The sequence below is a fragment of the Acomys russatus genome, chromosome 32 (genome assembly GCF_903995435.1).
Source record: "Acomys russatus chromosome 32, mAcoRus1.1, whole genome shotgun sequence".
Taxonomy (NCBI): Eukaryota; Metazoa; Chordata; class Mammalia; order Rodentia; family Muridae; genus Acomys; species Acomys russatus.
In genome coordinates, this window is record NC_067168.1 from 35210367 (window position 1) to 35227612 (window position 17246).

General features: G+C 45.8%; 1 protein-coding gene across 1 annotated transcript in view; it reads left to right on the forward strand.

Annotated features, from left to right (window-relative positions):
• The first annotated feature begins 4107 nt into the window (after nt 1–4107).
• Prkar2a (protein kinase cAMP-dependent type II regulatory subunit alpha) overlaps nt 4108–17246 on the forward strand; it is a 54858-nt gene continuing 41719 nt past the window's right edge. Inside the window, exon 1 of the mRNA XM_051140352.1 lies at nt 4108–4611. Coding sequence (XP_050996309.1) covers nt 4356–4611 — 256 coding nt within the window. The 5' untranslated portion in view covers nt 4108–4355. The remainder of the gene's footprint in view (nt 4612–17246) is intronic.

The following is a 17246-nucleotide window of genomic DNA, read 5'->3' on the forward strand; positions in this document are numbered from 1 at the left end:
TGGAATGCAGTTAAAGTGTTGTCAGGCATGCCCTTGGTTCAGTCCTCAACACTGAATAAACAGCATGGTGACACACGTGCCTGTAATCCTAACTCTCCAGAGTGAGAGCAGGAGAATCAAAGAGTTTAAGGTTGACAAATGGCCTCTTGGTCAGGTGAATGGGTTGTGTTTCCACTGGAGCCGAGTTCCCTTAGTAGATAAAGGGTATGAGGTAAGTAAGCTGAGACCTGGGCCAAGGGCAAGGCTTCAAGGAGTATTAGCTTCTCCCTCCCTTGGGGCACAGAATGGTTTTAAGTAATAAAACCTATTAAGAGTGTAGGAAATTCACTATTTTACTGGAAACAGCAGTTCTTTTGCCAGGACCCTCCCTGCTGTTGAACCAAACAACTTGTGTCTCACTTGTGCAAAGTGCATCCTCAACTGTAAACACCTCTGAGAATTAGCCTCATTGTATTCATGTCTGTATCTGTGGCTGGTGGTGTGGGGTTGTGAGGAAGACCACACAGAGCGAGGGGGCCTCATCCACTGGATTGCTCTGGCTCCTGAAAGGCTCCTGCGCTAGGCTTTTCCCACCCACTCCAGTCTCTTGCTCTTAGCAGCTGTTTGTCAGTACTGGCAGTGGTGGGTTTGGTTGCCATGGTAACAGTACGTGGTGGTGCCCGACAGGCTTGAATACAAGCAGGGTGGATGGATTCAGGACAAAGGTTGAAGAAGCAGGGCTCAGGTCCCCGATGTTCTCTTTTGTTGCAAGGCCTTTTCATTAATGTAAATGGGCATTCTTGACAGCCCTTGCTCCTCTACTTATTCAAGGATAGGGAAGAGACAGAGCACCCCCCACCCCACCCCCTTTGGGGACCAAGTAGTAAGGGAGGTAGTCAGGTTGCACCTGCAAGCTGTCTCCCTTTACTGATAGATGGAGACAGATGAGGAGCAGTAGGGTGTCTAATCTCTGTTCACTTCAGCCCTTTGAGGGTTTTGTTGTTGCTCCTGGTGTTGAACCCACGTAGGCTTGGTACTACCTCTAACACCACGTTACAGCCTAGCCCTGCTTTAAAACAATTCTTTTTAGGTTTATTTATGCATATGAATGTTTTGGCTCCAAGCATGTGTATGCACCATGGGTATCTGCAGAGGTCTGAGGCCTCTGTGGATCCCCTGGAGCTGGAGTTATGAATGGTTGTGAGCCGCTATGTGGGTGCTGGGAATCCAACCCAGATCCTCTGGTCCCTCCATGAGAACAACAAAGGCTCTTAACCACTGAGCCATCTCTCCAGCCCAACCTGCTCACTCTTTCTTTCTTTCTTTCTTTCTTTCTTTTTTTTTTTTTTTTTTTTTGGTTTTTCGAGACACGGTTTCTCTGTGTAGCCTTGGCCATCCTGGACTCACTTTGTAGACCAGGCTGGCCTCGAACTCACAGTGATCCGCCTGCCTCTGCCTCCCGAGTGCTGGGATTAAAGGCGTCATTTTTTTTTTTTTTTTTAAAGATAGCAATCCCTCTACGATGCCTAGGCTGCCTCAAACTCCTGTGCACAAGAGTAATTCTCCTGAGTAGTGGGGACTGTAAGTCATGTGTCACTATCCTAGGTTAGGGTGCCCTCTGTTTGCTGGACAGATGGATGGCTGAGCTGTGCTGCATTTGTGAACACGTCAGGGAAACCAGACTGCTTCTGGCAGAGGCCAATAGAGTTTCAGTACACCAGGAGACCCTGTCCACACCCAGTTCTGTCAACAGCCTTTCTCTCCTCTATTTTGCAACTGAGGTCAGAGTCCTAGCTCTTCATTTGCCTGTGCCCTATTTAAAACATACAAAACTTCCCATGATCATGTGGGAAGACTAGGACACGGAGTTCTGAATTTACCTTTGCAAAGGGTTGGCTGTAGGACTGCGCAGAGAGAGGCAATTCCCTAGGTATTATGGTGTAATGGGAGTCACACCTACATTTTCTGGGTTTTAATGGCAAGAGCGGAAATCCTGGAAAACTTATAAGAGTTAGTTTGGCCGAGTAGTAGTGGTGCACACTTTTAATCCCCAAACTTGAGAAGATAGAGGCAGCCAGATCTCTGAGTTCTAGGCCAGCCTGATCTAGAGAGTGACTTTCAGGTCAGCCAGGGCTACACAGAGAAACCCTGGCTTGAAAAACCAAAACCGCTGGGCGTGGTGGCGCACGCCTTTAATCCCAGCACTCAGGAGGCAGAGGCAGGCGGATCACTGTGAGTTCGAGGCCAGCCTGGTCTACAAAGTGAGTCCAGGACAGCCAAGGCTACACAGAGAAACCCTGTCTCGAAAAACAAAAAACAAAAACAAAAAACAAAAACAAAAAAAAAAAGAAAAAAGAAAAACCAAAACCAAACCAAACATACAAAAAAGAGCCTGTCTGTTCAAGAGTTGGGAAGACCCGTCTCCATTGCATTTCTTTTCTTTTCTTTCTTTTTTTTTTTTTTTTTTTTTTTTTTTTTTTTTTTGTGCCACCACACGGGTCTCATGTAACCCAGGCTAGATTTGAATTCACTATGTAGCAGAGGCTGGCACTGAACTCTGATCCTGCTACCTCCATTTCCCAGGCACTGGGATTACAAGCATGTACCACCATGTCCGGCTCTTGGCTGCCTGTCTTTAATGAGGTCTTCCTGTTCTGTGATTAGAAGCACAGCTTGGAGGGAAAGGGTGCATGTTATGAGTGTGAAGTCAGGAGAGTAGCTTCTGCTTCTTTTGTTGTAGTTGCTGAAATCTATCATTCATTCATTCATTCATTCATTCATTCATTCGTCCTCCACAAGTATGCCACACGTGTCCAGCCAACACCCCGTTGGACACTGCATCTCCATCACTCAACATCCAACACTGCTGTGTGCTTGAGGACCATGTCCTATTCAGGGACGCACAGCCCTTTGTGATGGCAGGTAGGTGTAGCCTAGGGCCTGGGTTGGCCTCTTCACTGTAGACCTCAGTAAGGTATTCCCTGTCACTACGGGCAGCTCAGTTCCCAGCAGCACTGACTGGTCTTGGGCTTGTGCCAAGCCCGTATGGGCGGTGCTAGTGGAGATCTTAATACTGGGTAATTACCAGGTGGTGTTTAACCATCTCAAACACCTTTCAGGCTTCCTCCCACATCGACAGCTAATCAGTTGCTGGCTGGTTCCGGGAGGCTGAGGGAGGGGTGTATTCTCACTGGGTCTTCGGCCAGCACCTAGGCTGTGGCTGGATACCCCAGGAAGGTTTGTTCTAGTCAAGTTCGGTGATAGGAGGGAGCAAGTTGGGTAACAGCCTGGCCTCTCCAGTTCACCTCCGCCCTCTTCCCAGAAGCAAAAGATAACAGTGCCTGTGGTCCTGCTCAACTTCACCAAATAGTGTGGCTCAGGGCCCAGGGTTGAGAGTGGGGAGGAAGGAAAAGTACAAGTCTATACAGACAGGAAGACCAGGATGGAAGTGTCCAAAAAGAGGAACAAGCCGGAAGGTCTGCCCAGCTCACTGTCCACAATTGGCTGAGTGAGCTTTCAGAAGGGCAGTTTCTCTGCTAAAGTTCCCAGATGACTAACTCTCTGAAACTGTTACTTCCTACAGAGCCTCTTCCTTTTGACAGCTCAGGACCTAGTTCTAGACTCCGTAGTGGCACCGTTCTACCTGTCAGTCAAGGTGGTCCTGACTTGACCAGGTGTTTGTTCTCAGACACCTTTCCTCCAGATCTTCCTCTGGGCGAGTCCTATTCAGTACCTGGGGTTAGCATTAATGGCATTCCCTAGAGTGAACCCTCTGGTCCTCCACTAGGGCAGGGATCAAGGGGAGGTGGTCCTGTGTCACGTCAGTGTCCTGGCACTCCGTTGAGAGGAGGCTCTGAGCACGTTCTGAAAGCATAAGTGAAAGGTCTTTGTGACCAGGCGAGACGCACTAACCAGCCCGCCTCTCAGCTGGGCTACTCTTTCCTCGTCTCCGGGGCCTCCGGCACCTTGACCATGGTCTGCCCCAAGAGCCGGTGGCTCGGCGGCGCACGCGCACTGTGGGCCAGCTCTCGGCGGGGACGCGCACGCCCGCGGCCGCGTGCGTCACAACCCGGGCGCCTGCCGCGCCCGTCCAGCTCGCCAGCCCGTCGGTCCCCGCGGCGGCGGCGGCGGCGGCGGCGGCGGCGGGGGCTGCGGCCGGGTGACAGCAGCGGCGGTGCCAGGCTGGCTTGGTAGCGGAAGGGTCACGCGGCCCGCACAACAAACGCACACCGGGCCGAAAGAAGGCGCGACGCGAGGAAGGCCGAGGCGGGCCGCGCGGGAGACCGCGGGCGCCGAGTGACAGGCCGGCGTGAGGGAGCGCGCAGGTTGCAGCCGCCGGCGGCCCCGACCCGCCGGTCCCCTCGGCCGTCGCCGGCATGAGCCACATCCATATCCCGCCGGGGCTCACGGAGCTGCTACAGGGCTACACCGTGGAGGTGCTGCGGCAGCAGCCGCCCGACCTCGTCGACTTCGCGGTGGAGTACTTCACACGCCTGCGCGAGGCCCGCGCCCTGGATACAGACTCGTTCATCGCCACCCCGACGACCTTTCACGTGCAGGAGTCCTGCTCGGTCGCCGTCGTCGAGGAGGACGAGGAGAGCGACTCCGACTCGGACGAACTGGACCTGGAAGGTAGGCGGGCGGGCCGAGGCCGAGGTGCGATGTGGGCACCTAGCGAAGGGTCCAGGGAGGGACCCGAGGGCCGACCGGCGGGGCTGAGGGCGCAGCGCCCGGCCTTGCCCTGGGCGGAGATCCGAGAGCTCGCCAGCCGAGCTGCTTGGGTTCCCCCGGCGTGTGCCGGTTCCAAATTGAGCTCCGCGGTTCTCTGAGCCCGAGCGTTCACAGAGAGTGATTTGTCAGATTCAGCCTTGAATGAAGCGTGCGCGTTCTTTGGTCCGCGTGGTGGCGCGGAGCTTAAGTCGGTCCCGCCAGAAGCTGCTTTGCCTCTGCTTTAGACCCCCCCATAAGCCTGAGCACCCGCACCCCGAAACTCGTCCGGAACAAGCAGAATGATAACTTCATTTGCAAAGAATTCAGTTTGGGAAGAGTTTCTGCGGAAAACTTTTTTTTTTTTTTTTGAGATGAGGTGGGTAGCCTTGATTAAACAGGCACTTAGTAGGTAGGTCAAGCTGGCCTCGTACATGTGGCGATCTTCAGGCCTCTCTACCTCAGTGAAAACCTTGTAAGCTTACAGAGGAAAGAGGAGCTGAAACCCCTCCCTGAATGCTGTCACTCACATTCAACACTTGAACCTCCCCCGCCCCCAGTGCCGTCACTCACATTCAACAGTTGTCATTATTTTTCACCGATGTTTCATCTTTATATTTTTCCCCTCTTCCTTTGCTTAAGTATTTAAAGGAAATTTCAGTTAGGCCATTTTATCCCTGCTCAGTTAATCATGCATTTCTTCCTCCTTTCTCCTCCTCCTCCTCTTCTTCTCTTTCTTCTCCTTTAATATAATCGTTTACAATTTAGAAGTTTAAAATTTGTATATGATTACAACAGTTGAGTCAAATCGGTGAGCATAATCAACACATTCTTTAGTGTATTGGTTGCAGGGAAGTATGCAAGTAGCATTCCTTTCATTTGATTTAAGTAAAGATGTCAAGGAACGGGACTGGAGAGATGGCTCAGTGGTTAAGAGCGCTGTCTGCTCTTCCAAAGGACCCAGGTTCAATTTCCAGCACCCACATGGCAGCTCACAACTGTAACTCTAGCTCCCAGGGATCTGACACCCCAACACCAATGCACATAAAGTAAAGTTAAATAAATTGTATTTTTAAAAAAGATGTCAAATGCCGGGTGGTGGTGCACGCCTTTAATCCCAGTGCTTGGGAGGCAGAGGCAGGCAGATCGCTGTGAGTTAGAGGCCAGCCTGGTCTACAAAGCGAGTCCAGGACAGCCAAGGGTAACACACAGAGAGACCCTGTCTCGAAAAACAAAAAACAAAACAAAACAAAAAGATGTCAAGCAATTTCATTTCCTGGTTGTTTTCAATTATGCTTTATTAACTTTAGCATTAGTCTGCTTTTTATAAATTTTTATTTATTTTAATTTATTACTTCTTTTTTTTAAACAAGTGCTCACAATGTAGCCTTGGATGGCCTAGACCACGTTGGCCTTGACCTCATGCAATCTGCCTGCCTCTGCCTCTTGAGTGGTGCTGGAATTAAAAATGTATATCCCATGCCCAGCACCTGCAGGTTTATTTTTTATTATATGTTTGTATGTATACTGACTGCTGTATTCGGGAGCTCTCGGAGGTCAGAATAGGACATCTGATCCCCTGGACTGAAGCTACATACAAGTGGTTGTGATCTACCATATGGGTGCTGGGAATTGAAACAGGGTTCTGTGGTAGACCCGCACTGAGTCATCTCACTAGTCACGGTTATTTTTTAAGTTTTAGCACTGAGCTACATCCCTCTCTTCAAATATTTAATGAGTACAGGACTTCTACTTGGAATAATAACATTCTGGAGTTGGATGGTGGTAATGTTTATCATTAAATCTAGCTCTTGGTTCTTCCTTCCCCACCCCCACCCCCTCCTCCTTTTCCTTTGTGTGTGACTCCAAAGTGAAGTGAGATCTACCCTCTTTAGCTTTCCTGGATTGTTGTTGTACTTGGCCTTCTGTTTCTGGTTTGCATTCCAATATTCTTTTTTTCTTTTTTCTTTTTCTTTTCTTTCTTTTTTTTTTTTCAAGACAGGGTCTCTCTGTGTAGCCCTTGCTGTCCTGGACTCATTTTGTAGACCAGGCTGGCCTCTAACTCACAAAGATCCTCCTCTGAGTGCTGGGATTAAAGGTGCGGGACACTGTGCATTCCAATACTCCAACTGTTCCATTATTTGGATATGCCACACTGTATCATCAGTTAATGGCCATTTAGGTTTTCTGTTTTGTAAGTAGAGTGAATGTGCTGCTCTAATTCTAGTGCATATTTGCCTTTGTGGGTGTGTATTTTCATTACTCTTGAGTATATACCCAGAAATATCAAGCCCTCCCTCCTTTTTTTCCTTACATATACAGCTTGGCAGCTGAGCTCAGGTCTGAACTTTCCTCTTTCTTTCTTTCTTTTTTTTTGGTTTTTCAAGACACAGTTTCTCTGTGTAGCCTTGGCCATCCTGGACTCACTTTGTAGACCAGGCTGGCCTCGAACTCACAGCGATCCTCCTGCCTCTGCCTCCCGAGTGCTGGGATTAAAGGCGTGCACCACCACGCCTGGCTCTTTTCCTCTTTCTTTGTTTTCTTTTTTAAGACAGGGTTTCTCTTTGTAGCCTGGCTGTCTTGGAACTCAATCTGTAGACCAGGCTGGTCTTGAACTCAAAGATATGCCTGCCCCTGCCTTCTGAGTGCTGGGATTAAAGTTGTGAGCCACCACTCCCCCCCCTCCCCACCCCCGGTCTCTCTTAGACAGGGTTTCTTTGTGTAGTCCTGGCTGTCCTGGAACTCACTCTGTAGACCAGGCTAACTTTCAACTCAGTTCTGCCTGCCTTTCCCTCCCCAGTGCTGGGATTAAAATTGTGTGCCACTACTGCCCACCCTCTTTTTCTTTCTTTTAGCAACTCAAATGTAGATTATAGGAAATAGATTAAGGAACTGAAAAAGAACTCCTTTGAGTAGGAAAGAGTTCAACGAAGAATTAACCCCCAAACTACTCTTTATCTTTTTTCCCCTTAGATGGGTCTCAATATATAGCTTTGGCTGTTCTGGAGCATGCTGTATTGGCCAGAATGTCCTTGAGCTCACTGAGATTAAATACTAGGGGGCCAGGGCCCATGCTGGGACAGACAATTTTCTTAAGTGGTTACCATTTTACATTGCAGCCCCTAATGTGTTGAGGGTTCTGATTTGTTCATATCCATTGTGGTTCTGATTTGTATTTCCCTAATAATGGCTAATGTTTGCCGAGTACCTTAGTGTAGGTTTGGAGGATTATCTTTAGATCCTCTATTTCTTCCCCCACCCTATATTTCAAAAAAAAATTGGGGGGGGGGGGTAAAAGCTATTCATGTGCTGAGCATGGTGGCACATGCCTTTAATCCCAGCACTCAGGAGGCAGAGGCAGGTGGATCTCTGTGAGTTCAAGGCCAGTCTGGTCTACAAAGTACGTTCAAGATAGTCACGGTTATCCAGAGAAACCCTGTCTCAAAACAACAACAACAACAACAACCCCTAACAACAACAACAAAAAAGGCTGGAGAGATGGCTCAATAGTTAAGACCACTATCTGTTCTCCCAAAGGACCCAGGTTCAGTTCCCAATACCCACATGGCAGCTCACAACTGGCTGTAATTCCAGTTCTAAGGGATCTGAAAGTTTAATAAATTATTATTATTATGGGGGGGGGGAGAACACTGAAATCTGAGATGGAATAACTGGTCTTAGTCCCCTTCAATGAGTTCATGACAGAGGTGGGGGGTTGGGGGGAAATATTTTGAATAATTTAAGTAAGTAGTATCCTCATGTAAAAGTCTCTGTCTCTCTCTCGGTCTCTCTCTCTCTTCCTCTCTCTTTCTCTTTCTCTCTCTCTCTTTTAAAGTATCTCATCTTACACACACAAAATAGCTCAAACGTGCTGAAGACCTGGATGCAATATCTGAACTATATATAACTCTTAGGAAAAAACAGAAGGGCTAATCAGCCCCCTCCCCCCTTGGCCTTGAACTTACTGTGTAGCCAAAGATGACCCTGAATTTGGGATCCCCTTGCCCCTACTTGTAGTGTTTGGATTACAGGCATGAGCTGCCACCTGGTTTTCTACTTTTTTTGTTGGCTTTGTGAGTTCTGTTCTTTGGGGGCACATTATTGAGGCTTCATGTTTGTTGGCTCCATGACCATTAATAAGTAGGGGATTTGTCTTGTTGTTTCAATCCAAGAGTCCAGTGCAGTGTCTCTGCTTACAAAACAGAAACTGTCTTGCTGGGCAGTGTTCCAGAGTTCTTTTGTTAGATCTTCAGATAATTCTGAGTTTGGTTAATTTCAGTTCACACCATATTTTGAAAATGGCTTGTATGCTGGGTGTGGTGATGCACACTTGTAACCCCAGAGGCAAAGAGTTTCATAAATTTGAGGCCAGTTATGTTTACATAGCAAGTTCTGCCTCAAAAGAGAGAGAGAATGGGATTTAGTAAAATGATTGAACATTACTAGTCTTGGATATCTTTTTTCATTTTATTGTTTTTAATTATGATATGCACATGAGCTGGAGCTGTAGAATTTGGCTCTGTTCTCTAAGAGTAGGACATACTCTTGACTGCTGAGCAGCTCTCCAGCTTGGCCTTAACTTTTTTTGTTTTTCAAGACAGGGTTTCTCTGTTACACAGAGCCCTTGCTGTCCTGGACTCCCTTGGTAGACCAGGCTGGCCTTGAACTAACAGAGATCCTCCTGCCTCTGCCTTCCAAGTGTTAGGATTAAAGGTGTGCTCCACCTTGCCTGGCTCCTGGTCTTGGCTATTTTTGTAAAGATCTTTTGAGATCTTATTATGTTGCCCAGGCTGAAAGAAAGCTCCTGAACTTAAATAAATCTTCCTGCCTCAGCCTCCTTAACTGAGCCCTGAGCTCTTATTGTTTTGTGTGTGTGTGTGTGTGTGTGTGTGTGTGTGTGTGTTTCTTCTCTGAGACAGGGTCTTACTAATAATTTAGCAGCAAAAAGCCCCAGTTGTTACCAATAGCTCTGGCTGTGTTGGAACTTTCTATGTAGACTGTGCTGGCTTTGAACTCAGAGATTTGCCCTCTGAGAGCTGGAATTAAAGGTGCATGGCACTACCTCTACCTCTGTTCAGGGTTTAAAATAATTTTTTTTTCTGCCTCTGTCTCCGAAGTGCTGGGGTTAAAGGTGATCAACCCTACCACCTGCCTTTTTTTTTTTTTTTTTTTTTTTTTTTTAAATACCTGCTGAGCCATCTTACTGCCTTTCCACTATTTCTTTTCTTTTTAAGTGGACAGTGTTGTGTCTGGTTGGCATCAAATGGAGATGATATGGAGAAAACTACCAGTTCTCTGAAAAAAAATCTTTCTTTTCTATTAGTGGAGTGCTCAGTCAGCTCTTTTTATATTCCAGTAAATTATTTTGTTTAACCAAAAAGTCCTTACATACTGTGTTCATTTGTTATTTATTATCATAAAAACAAGGACAATTTTGTGCGCCCCCCCTCACCTTTTTTTGGTAGATAGCTGTCAAATGTGGGGCAGTTTTTTCCCGAGTTGGGGTAAATTACTATAAAAATGAGTGCTAGTTTTCTGTTCCAGTCAACCTCTTTACATAAACTTGTTTAAAAAAAAAAAAAAAAAAAAAAAAACAGCAGGGAAGAGGCGGGGTTTAATCCTAGCAGAGGCAGATGAATCTCTGAGTTTGAGGCCAGCCCGGTCTATAGAGATCCAAGACAGCAAAGGCTACACAAAGAAACCCTGTCTGGGGGGGGGGGTGGCGGGGGACGGGGGAGGTGTTGGAGAGAGAAGTATTGAACTTGTTTTGTAGACCAGGTTGACCTTGAACTCCAGAGATCCACCTGCCTCTGCCTCCCGGAGTGCTGAGATTTAAGGCATGTGCTTAAATGTACGCCCTGCTGTACATTTGTTTTTAAACTTTGTTTCTTGTTTGTTTAAACAGTCTTCTCCCACAAGTAAAGGGATGGAAAATAGCTGTGGTAGTCATCATTTGATACAAAATAAACAAACAAAAACCATGAGGTTAATGTATAATACACTTTTTTGGCCTACATGCAGAGTAACGGTCCAAACCAGTACTGTGACCCTGTTGCCTAGGTGATGGTCCAGTCTCCCCTGTTTGACCTCATATCCGGTCAGGAACGGATTCACCCGAGGGTTAAGAGGAGGGAATGGTTAATATTTCCGCAAGGAAAGGGCTTGGTCCTGATATAGAGATGGGTGTTGGCGATGAACTGGGGTCTTTTAAACCCTCCATGGTGGTGAGACTTCAGGAAAATGTCCAGCACACTCACTCCTACTCGACTCGCAGTGATGTAGGTGAGGACTTTAGACAGGCACGCCCAGGCCTGGCTGTGGATGCTGTTCTTCACAGGTCCGTGCTGCCACGGGCCAGGACAACCTAATAGGCCAGAAACTCGGGATGCAGATACTGCCGCCACTATCTTGGACCTAGGCCTTTGTTGTTGTTTTTTAGTTTTTATCTTTTTGAGTCTGGGGGGACGGGGGACACAGTGTTTCATGTAGCTCAGTTACGCACTTGCTGAGAAATCAAAGATGGCCCTGAAGAGTAACGTGTTTTATAGACTAGGGGTTAGTTTATCTACCTAAAACTGCGTTCCAGGCTAGGTATCCCTTCTCACCAAAAAACTGTCCAAAACCCTCAGCATGACGAAGCGCTTTCTTTCTTCTTTTTTTCTTTTTTTGTTTTTGTTTTTGTTTTTTGAGACAGTTTCTCTGTGTAGTCTTGGCTGTCCTGGACTCGCTTTGTAGACCAGGCTGGGTTTGAACTCACAGCAATTCACCTGCCTCTGCCTCTGTCTCCCGAGTGCTAGGATTAAAGGCGTGGGCCACCGCCACCCGGCTTTTTTTTTTTTTAAGATTTATTTACTTGCAGCCGGGCGTGGTGGCACACGCCTTTAATCCCAGCACTCGGGAGGCAGAGGCAGGCGGATTGCTGTGAGTTCGAGGCCAGCCTGGTCTACAAAGTGAGTCCAGGATAGCCAAGGCTACACAGAGAGACCCTGTCTCGAAAAACCAAAAAAAAAAAAAAAAAAGATTTATTTACTTATTATGTATACAATGCTCTGCCTGCGTGTACACCTGCAGGCCAGAAGAGGGCATCAGTTCACATTATAGATGGTTGTGAGCCACCATGTGGTTGCTGGGAACTGAACTCAGGACCTTTGGAAGAGCAGACAGAGCAGACCGCTGAGCCATCTCTCTAGCCCCACTGCACCCTCCCCCCCTCCTTTTAAAAAAGCAGCACAAAGCCCCGGTTATTACCATCCTCACGTCTCTAGTGTGCTTGAGCAGGAAAGAATCAGTGAGAGACTGATAAGGAGGGCCTCCCAGAGTGTTAGAATTACAGACAGACCATGCTTGGCTGTGACTTTTATTTTTAAATTGCCAATAACAATCTCAGAATCATAATTTTAACTGTGGGATTAGAAAACAGTTTACATTTTTCTTTTAAAATATTTTCTCAGCCCTCAAGAGTCAGAGACTGAGCGGGTGGGCATGGTGGCACATGCCTTTAATCCCAGCACTTGGGAGGCAGAGGCAGGCCAATTATTGAGTTTGAGGCTAGCCTGGTATACAAAGTTAGTCCAGGACAGCCAAGGCTACTCAAAACAAACAAACAAACAAACAAACAAAAAGAGTGAGTGGCTAGTTGATCTTTGTAAATTGGAGGCCAGACTGGTCTACATAGTGAGTTCCAGGAAAGTCAGAGTTACATAATGGACTCAGTCTCAAAATACAGAAAATTCCTTAGGCCAACAGAGTTCCAAGCCAGCTATGGCTATGTAGTAAGACCCTGTTACCAAATATATATTTATATTTTTCTTAATTCTTACCTTAGGATATACTTCACTAGGGTAAGCAGTTAAAGAGTTCATTTAGATTTTTTGTTTTATGTCTGTGGGTGCTATTTTACCTGCAGGTCTGCTCTGTACCATGTATGTGCATGGGTGTATAGTGCCAAAGCCTCTGACTCCCCTGGGACTAGTTATGATTGGTTGTGAGTGAGCCACCAAGTGCTGGAAGTCAACTCCCACCTTTCAGAGGAACTGCAAGTGCCTCTAATTGCTTTACCTACTCTCCAGCCCACAGAGCTCTCTTTGTGATTGATATAAATTTCCTTAGTTTCTATCTTTTCTTTTTTTCCTTTTTTTTTTTTTTTTTTTAGACATGGATTTTTTGGCTATCCTGGAACTCACTCTGTAGACCAGGCTAGTTTTGAATTCAGAGACTCGCCTGCCTCTGCCTCCCAAGTGCTGGGACTAAAGGTGTGCACCACCATTCCTGTCTTAGTTTTTATCTTCGATGCATATGTGTCAATGAATGTGTGTGTACACCTGTTGTAAATGCACACTTATTTGTTTATGTACACGCATTTGGAGGCTTCTGGTGTGTTCCTCAGGAGTCTTTCACTTTGTTTTTCTGAGGTAGTTTCTCCCTGGGCCCCGGGACTATCTGACAGGCCAGCCAGGGAACCTGAAGCATGAGCAGCCATGCTCAACTATGCACATGGTGCTGCAGAGAAAACGTGGATGCTTAAGTGGCCGGGCTTTACTGAGGGATTTCCCAGGCTCCCCCTTTTTATGGTTTTTGTTTTTGTTTACTGGTATTTTGTTTGTTTGCTTGCTTGCTTTGTTTTGTTTCAAGACAAAGAGTCTCTGTATAGCCCTTGCTGTCCTGGAACTAGCTCCATAGACCAGGCTGGCCTCGAACTCACGGAGATCCTTCTGCTCCTGCCTCCTGAGTACTGGGTTAAAGGTGTGCACCATCACCACCCAGCTCCTTTTCTATTTATTATTATTTGTTTTGTTTTATTTGAGACAGGGTTTCTCTGTGTGTAGTCCAGGTTGTCCTGGAACTTGCTTTGTAGACCAGGCTGGCCTTGAACTCACAGAGATCCACTTGCTTCTGTCTCCCATGTACTACCACTGCCTGGCTCCTTTTCTGTTTTTTTGAGTTTTAAAATTTTGTAGCCCTGGCTGGTCTGGAACTGACTATGTGCCAGTCTGACCTCAAGCAAGCTCCTCCTGCCTCTACCTCTCAAGTGCTGGGATTGTAGCTACTCCATATCAAAAGGCCAAGGATTATTTTTATATGTAATATTAAAATTATATACGCTATTTAAATGCTCTTAAGTCAAATCTACAGAACAAGATATAGTCACAGAAGACTGGCTTATACCTTACTGCTTTCACTCAAACCCTTTCTGATTGAAAGCAGTGATTTTCAATTTTGGAGCTGAAAATAGGTTAGCTGGGTCCAGGACAGCCAAGGCTACACAGAGAAACCCTGTCTCAAGAAACCCTCCCCCCACAAAAGAAAGAGGAGAAAAAGAAAGAAGCAACAGCAAAAAAGATGCCGTATAATCTCTTTGGGTTGTTTTTTTTTTTTAAGATTTATTTATTTATTATTATGTATACAGTGCTCTGCCTGCATGTACACTGGCAAGCCAGAAGAGGGCATCAGACCTCATTATAGATGGTTGTGAGCCACCATGTGGTTGCTGGGAATTGAACTCAGGACCTCTGGTAGAGCAGTCTGTGCTCTTAACCTCTGAGCCATCTCTCCAGCCTATCTCTGGTTTTTATCAATGCCAGGTGGTACACTTCTGCGCTGTTCTCTAAACAACTGTGTGAAGAGCAGCTGTCATACAGTGTGCACTTGACAAGTGTCTAGGTTATACTCCACCTACTGGAGCTAGAGAGTGTCAGTGTGGGATAGAAATGATAATTTTCTTTAAAAAGCTATAATTGAGTAATGTAAATGAAGTCATTCTACATATTTATACCATCTAGACATTAAGAGGATGGAGGCACATGTCTGTTCATGACCTGCATGTAATTGAATGATTCAGATTTACTAATTCGCTCGCTGTGTCATTTCCTTTGAATTACTAATGTATTGTGTATCTCATTACAAAATATGTGAAATTTTATTTTTATGTATTTTAATTCTTGAGATGGCATCTCACTGTGTGGCCAAGGCTGGTCTAGAACTCACTGTGGAGACCAGGCTGTCCTCAAACTCACAGAGGTCCACCAGCTTCTTCCTCCAGAGTGCTGGGATTAAAGGTATTTGCAGCTACACCTAGCATCAAATCTTATTTTTATAAGCTGGGCAGTGGTGGCACACACCCTTAATCCTGGCACTTGGGAGGCAGAGGCGGTGGACCAGTGTGAATTTTAGGACAGCCAGGCTTACATGAAGAAACCTTGTCTTGAAAAATCAAAAATATATAAATAAATATTTAAAAAGTTTTATGTATATGTGTTTTGTGTATTTCTATGTGTACCACATGTCTTCCTGCATACAAGCCTGTAGAGGCTAGAAGTAGGCATGGGATTCCCTGAAACGGGACTTACAGATGGTCATGAGCCTGCATGGGAGTGTTGGGGACTGAACACAGAGCCTCTGTAGAGAGCAGCAAGTCCTTTTGGCTGCTGAGCCACTTGAAAATGTATTTTTTGTTTTCCAAAAAATTTTCTGCCACACCTATCAAAATTTATTCTTTTTTCCTTTTCAGGATAAGGTTTCTCAGCCAGCTGTAGTGACTCACACCTTTAATCCCAACACTCAGGAGGCAGAGGCAGGGGGATCCCTGTGAGTTTGAGGCCAGCCAGGGCTATTACACAGAGAAACCCTGTCTTGAAGAAGAAAAAAAAAAAAAAAAAAAGACAGGGTTTCTCTGTGTAGCCTAAACTGTCCTGGACTCACTTTATAGATGAGGCTGGCCTCAAACTCAGAACTCAGAGATCCACCTGCCTCTGCCTCCCAAGTGCTAGGATTTAAGGAGTGTGCCACCGCTGCCCAGCTGAAAATTTATTCTTAAGAAAATTAAAATGGCTCATTTTTATTTTTTTTATTATAGAGTTGTGTAAATATTTTTTTAAATTTTATTTTAAAAAATCAATTTTTGTTATAGTTTATTTTTTGTTTTTGTTTTGTTGTTCTTTTAGAGTTGATTTTTTAATTTTTTAAAATTAAAAAAATTTTTTTTTTTTTTTGTTTTTCGAGACAGGGTTTCTCTGTTTATGTAGCTTTGGCTGTCCTGAGCTTGCATTGTAGGCCAGGCTGGCCTCGAACTCACAGTGATCCACCTGCCTTTGCCTCCAGAGTGCTGGGATTAAAGGTGTGTACCACCAGCACCCAGCAGAGTTGATTTTTTAAAACATTAATACTGAGGCTATTTTTTTTCTTTTGTGTTCTAACCTAAACATTTAGTAGGAACTGTGATTACCAACTGGCATACTATTAAGTTTTGTGTCCAGGCAAGTTTTGGAAATGCTGCTACCAGCTGGGGACTAGTTGAAATGCTTCCTGAGGGGAGGGGACATCACCCTGTTTGTGCTCTTGGCAAGCACTGTGGGCAGCTAGTCTGAAACAGTCAGTGTGGGTGCTGGGAGACTACATTGTCCTCCACTGTGACACTGTGATGTGATTAGAATCTAAACCAAAAGAGGTTAGTGTGGGCAAGAATGATGAGCCTCTTAGTTTTCAAGGTCCAGTTTAAGTATGTTTGTACTAAAAATTTTAAGATAATTTTACTCTGCAACTCAGACTGTTCTTAGCCCTCCTTAGTGTTGGGATTATAGGCTACCAAGTCTGCTTAGAAAGTTAACCCTACATTCTCCACAGTGAAGAGTGGGGACTGACTCTGACATGAACTCTGGTACTCCATATTTGACCACCTCCCCTTGGTGGGGAGGCCTGGTGGCACTCAAAGAAAGAATAAGCAGGCTACCAAAACGAGACTTGATAGCCTATGACCATATAGTGGGGGAGGAGGTCCCCCTCAGTCACAGACATAGGGGAGAGGAATAGGGTGAAAGCAGGGGGGAGGGAGGAATGGGAGGATACATGTGATGGAATAACAAAATTAAAATTAAAAAAAGAAAGAAAGTTAACCCTTAGTAGGTCCATATATATTTATTCCCTGATGACTGGTTTGAACTAATTAAGTTCACTGAATTTTGACTTACATAAATGAAAGACATAGATCTGGCTTGATGTCCTGGCTCCATAGCCACACAGTAAGCATGTGCCTTTCCACTGAACTGACTCCCAGCCGCATGGCCTGTTTTGTTTTCTGAAACAGGCCTTGTAGGCTTAGCCTGGAGCTTGCTGTGGAGAACCTGTTGATGATGGGCTTGTCTTGTCTCCTAAGCGCTATTGACTGTAGGCCTGAGTTACAGTTCCCAGCTCTATTTTCATTCTTTGTTCCTGGTCATGCTATGGTGGTGCATCCCTTTAATCCCAGACTTGGGAGGCAGAGGCAGGTGGCTCTCTGTGAGTTCGAGGCCTGCTCCACAGAGTGAGATCCAGGATAGCCAGGCTATACAAAGAAAGCCTGTCTCAATAAACTGGAGGGGGGGGGGTGGGGAATATTCTTTCTTTTTGTGTTTTGTTTTGTTTTTGAGCTTGTGTCTCAGGTAGCCCAGGCTGGCCTTGGCCTTGAACTACTTACTGATCCTCTTGTCTTTGTAGTAAATCGATATATATGCAGACAAACATCCATACACATAAAATGGATAAAAAAGCAAACAAAATAGGGTTGGGATCAGCAAACTGCCACATAG